The following is a 5,056-nucleotide window of genomic DNA, read 5'->3' on the forward strand; positions in this document are numbered from 1 at the left end:
ACAGTCAGCTTTTCATTTCTCTCACCTCAACTTTCCTAATCTGTGTCACAGAATCAGATCCCTGTTTGTTTACTCCCCACAGCATCCATTATGCACCGTGAAAAAGAAGGGAAAAAAAAGCTTTCTGGAAGGTGGGACGCAAGGAAAGCCAAAGTGGGGGTCCTGTTTACAGGTTTACATCGGGTGCTTTTTTTTTTTTTCAATTGCAAAACAGATTACGGTCCATGTTGCAACACAAAGCGCTGTCAATGCTTCACTTCCTGCTGTCATCCAGTGTGAATGGGGCGCAGGACGGGGTCCACTCCGGGGTACTTCAGCGCAGGTGCGACATGCATAACAGTCAAGCTATAAAACATGTAAAACAGGGCGGGAGGGGCACATACCTGTCCTCATTAACCTGCAGCCACCTTTGGAGCAGATGGGCTCTTATTTTGGTTAATTTGCTGAAAGTTGTGGGAATAAAGAAACTCTTTTTGATCACTTATAATTAAAAAAAAAAACATGTATTCCAAACAACCCTAACAGAACATTTCTCCAAGTTATTACCCGAGTAAAAACGATCATTTTGTTTGATTAATCGATCATAGTTCCAAGAACACATGGGAGTAAGTCATGTTTTCCCTGCTGCATGGAAGAAACAGGAACAGCCTTTTCGGGATTCCCCTAAAAATTAAGCCAATTTTTTTTTTTTTTTTTTTTTAAAAGATAAATTCAACAAAAACACACCAAAAGAAAAAAAAAGTGTCCAAATAGACTTATATGTGTTTTAATGGTCAGGGCTTCTCCTTTCGCCCTGCTGCTCAGAGGAAGGTGTAGTTTTGACGGTGCCAGAGCTGACCTCAGGGCCAGCCTCTGCTGCTGACATCACCTCCGCGTCTGTGCGCCTCAGCCCGGAGTCCCATCAGCGCCGCGCGTCCCGCTGTGACCGAAGGCGATGCCTCACACGGCAGCCATCCTCAGGACGCGACACAAGCTCCGCAGCCCGGGACGACTCCTTCCAGCTCCACGTCTACCCGAAGCCCGACCATGATGGCAGAAGAAAGCCGGGGCAAGCGGAGGAAGCAAGCCAACCCGAGGAGGAACCGAGGTAAGAGGAAAGTGAAAAGTTGGAATAAAGTTGTCAGGGATGCGGTGGGAAGATGTTGCTGCGGAGGGACAAGGAGAAGAAGGAGAAGGAGAAGCCCCTCATGTAGAAACTCTGCTTAGGATTTTTTTTAACTTTCAACATTGTCTTTTTGAAGCCATTGAGCTGATAATTTAGTCACGTTTTTCTGCGGTTTGTGAGTGAGTGCAGGACACAGATAAGCACTTTATTTTGGTCACCTGAACTCAGCCGGGCGTGAAAATGTACGAGTTTCACCACAAATCCTCCAGCACGTTTTAAAATTCATAACCCTAATTAATAGTCTTTTTAGACAGACTAATTTGAAACGTGCACTTAGGATAAAACTTGTCAATTATTTAGAGAAGCCAAACAATATTTCTAAGAAACATTTTTATCTGCAGTTTAGAAGTTTCATGTCTCTTTTTTTTTTTTTTTTGGTAACTTTTATTGCTGCAAACGATTCTCTGGGATTAATTCAGAGTAGGCTTTTTACCACTTCTTCCAGATGATGTGATATTGCTGCTCTGCAACAAGATGTGACACTTTCCATCAGCTTTTTATTAAAACAGAACAAGGATGTCAACTATTACATGAAGGAATACTAAAAGTGTCATAAATCCGGAGAAATCTCTAATAAAAATCCAAACCGGGACCACACTTATACCTAAAAAGTTAAATTAAAAATATGTGCACTCATATCTGTCTAAGAACATTTTATCTAACTCAAAGGATTTAAAACATGATTTGAAGTAGCCTATTAGGTGGATAAATTTACAGTTAAATATTCATTTAACACACTTGATGTTTGTCCTTTACTCACCAGGCTGCTTATCTCGAATTAGTTGCTTTAGTCAACTTAAAGACTTCAGATGACGTCAGTTATCTGTGTGAACACACTTCCTACTGAGCTTCTGAGAGGAACTTTAAGAAAGTACTGCCGTGTGTTTGAAGACTTTGTGAGAACTCTGTCCTGCGTGCATCAGGCTGCGTCTCACTGCTGTGAGAATCTGCACAAACAGAGGTAAAAGTACGCACACCTGCAGGACGGATGCACGTTTCAAATAATAGTTGTTTTTCTTGCCTTCGCCTCACGTGGACTGAAGATCAACCCCAATTCTTTACCCCTAAATTCTAAAACCATCCACATTAAACACAGCATGTTTAATGTTAAATGTTCCCTTCTTTAAATGGAAATCTTACCCTAAATATGTCACATTTTTCTAAATAATGCTTCCAGTGTTGAGGTGTATGAATGTGGAGTGTCAGCTGTTCTGCTGCTGATATTTAAAATGAATGTTGTAAATGACATATATTGAGCTAAACAGTGTGGATTTTGTCATTTTCTTTGCTTTTGTATTTTTTTTGTTCTTGATGCCTCTCTCTAAGTGTTTCTCGAAAGCCATCAGAAACCACCCAGTTCTCGTTTGTGTCTTTAAACTGACACACAACTGTTTGCCATAAGGAGTCAGCTTACTTGTTTATTAGTTGGCTGTAAGAGTTTCCTCATTTTGTTCAGAAAGATGTGAAGCTGAGCGGAGTGTCACCAGAGTGAGAACCTCGGCATTAACGGGCCCTCACATGCTCATGTGGACACGGACACGCACACACACACACACACACACACACTCTCTCACCTTTGACTGTCACATAGCAGTTTGTCGACCGACTATCTCATAAATCAACAGCGTCATGCCACCGTGAAAGCTAAACAGCTCTCTGACTGACCCTTTTACTTATCAGACAGTTCAGTTCCTTTAATCCTGCAGCGTCTAACAGGAGAAAGAAGCATCACCTGCACGAAGTGTTGGTGGGATTTTGGAGAACTGAACACGGTTCAAAAGTGAACACATAAAAAAAAGGGAAACTAAAAGTGTATGTATTTAAAAGTGCATATATTTATTCTGAGTGAATCTTCTTGCATTAGGTGTGAGCTGATATGGAGAACATATGTCACACATGCGTCAGTGCATTTTAAGAGTTAGTGCAAGTGGGTGTGTGAAGCGTGCATTGCATGTATGCATCACGTTCTCATGTAGAAATGTGTGTATTTAAGTTGCGTGCAGGATTTGGAATGTGACTGTAAAGATTCTTGATAAAACCAAATAAATTTGGCAGTCTCGACTCATAAGACAGGGATTTTGGGGGCTCTTTTCCAAACCAGAAGAAAGACAAAAAATATAGTCTGACTTTTCTTTTCTCTCCAAGGCGCCTATTGATTGTGTCTCTGTCTCTTCCTATAAAAATGCCAATGTTCAGCCATATAGAGCAATGTGAGGAAATTACAAGTCTTCATTCCAGGCAGATTGAAAACAGTGCTCGGATCAAGAAAAAGAAACACACGCACATTTGGAAAAAAAAAATAGTATTAAGTGGTCAGAACAGCCCTTTAAATGTGTGCATTGTTAGCACTGATAGCCACCAGTACATAGCTTTTCCTGTTATTCAGTAGACAAAGTGCTTTTTTCGGAAATACAATTTTTTACACAGCTAAAAGGTGCATAAAAAATTTTAACAAAAGTTTGTTGAACACATAAAATGAATAATGAAACTAGAAAAAAATATATTTTCTGTGAAAATGAAGTGGGAATGCTGAGTCCTGAATGACTTTGGTGAAATTTGCTGAAGCTTAAAGTTAAACAAGCTTCTTTTTGGCTTATTAAAATTTCAAAAAAGCAAAAAACCAGCTAAAAGCTAAAATGTGCAAAACACTGCAGCAAAAATGAGCAAAACCCTAAATAGAAGTAACAAAATGTTAGATTAAAGCTAAAGGTAGCCTGTCAAAAGGTTAGCAAAAAGCTAAAAGTAGCAAAAGGCCGACTGGAAGCTGAAAGGACCAAAAGGTTAAAGTAGCAGAGTGCTAGCTTAAAGCTAAACAGAAGCTGAAAGTAGTGAAAGGCTAGCTAAAAGTTGCAGAACAGTAGCAGAATGGTAGCTAAAAGCTAAAAGTAACAGAAATACACAGAGAAGTGTGCTAAAGGAGATCTCAAAGAGAACAATATTTTAAAAGAATGGAAGAGATCTCGATGTATTTCTATGGGAAAATAAAGTAAATGAAGTTAAATATTTTGAAAAGTATAAAAGCTAAAACAACACAAGTCATAGCATCCATCTGCTAAATTAGCTGAACATTTTGATGAATGGCTAAAATAGCACAAAGTAAAAGTAGACTGCAAAACAATTAAAAAAAAACAGGAAAACAATGGTGTGAATGCTGACTCAGCACGCACTCAATAACCTTAAAAGAATTTTGAAGAAATTCAGGAGCAACTTATTTTAGTATTTGCAAGCCAGCTTTTATTAACCAACACAATGATGTTCACTCTCTGTCCTAATGGATTTCACAATAAGCTCTTTGCGGTGTTATATCTGTATTCACTGTTAGAGGCAACTTGTTTTTGATTGCATGTTTCCCCTCTTTGCTGATTTATTTCTTCTGCTTGGTTTATGAGCTCTCCCACGTTCAGCATCAGATTGACCAGAATGAGATCCGCAGAACTGATCAGACCCTTCAAACTTTTTGAATTCGGCGTCTGCCTGTGTTTTACGTACCCCCTCACAAGCTGTATCTGTTCCCGTCGTCTTGCACGTTATGTTTTGTTACTTGATTAAAACCCTCACTCTGTCGTTGAGTGTCTTTTTAAGAACTCCCTTTTTTTCAGTATTTCTGTTTCCATCACTCTCTTTCTCTTTTTTTTCTCTTTTTTCAAGTGCCAATTTATTTAAACTCCTCTCCCCTTTTCTTCTTTCTCCTTCATTGATTTCCAAACCCGAGTCTTTGTATGCAGCTGGGGCCCAGCTGTGTGTCTGTGACTGTGCGTGTGCGTGTGTGCACATACGTGTGTGTTTGTGTGGGGCTTTTTTTGGCACGCCGCTGCCACAGTGAGCATAGCACACTGTACACAAAGGACTCAGGCAACAAAAAAAGAGAGGGGGGGGGGGGGGGGGGGGATG

The 5,056-nt window shown here is 40.0% G+C and overlaps 1 protein-coding gene across 1 annotated transcript in view; it reads left to right on the forward strand.

Annotated features, from left to right (window-relative positions):
- The first annotated feature begins 767 nt into the window (after nucleotides 1-767).
- The window catches only part of LOC108231540 (zinc finger E-box-binding homeobox 2), a 31,314-nt gene continuing 27,025 nt past the window's right edge, over nucleotides 768-5,056 (forward strand). Inside the window, exon 1 of the mRNA XM_017408625.3 lies at nucleotides 768-1,087. Within this exon, the coding sequence (XP_017264114.1) occupies nucleotides 1,027-1,087 (61 nt within the window). The 5' untranslated portion in view covers nucleotides 768-1,026. The remainder of the gene's footprint in view (nucleotides 1,088-5,056) is intronic.

This window comes from Kryptolebias marmoratus, linkage group LG4 (genome assembly GCF_001649575.2).
Source record: "Kryptolebias marmoratus isolate JLee-2015 linkage group LG4, ASM164957v2, whole genome shotgun sequence".
Classification (NCBI taxonomy): Eukaryota; Metazoa; Chordata; class Actinopteri; order Cyprinodontiformes; family Rivulidae; genus Kryptolebias; species Kryptolebias marmoratus.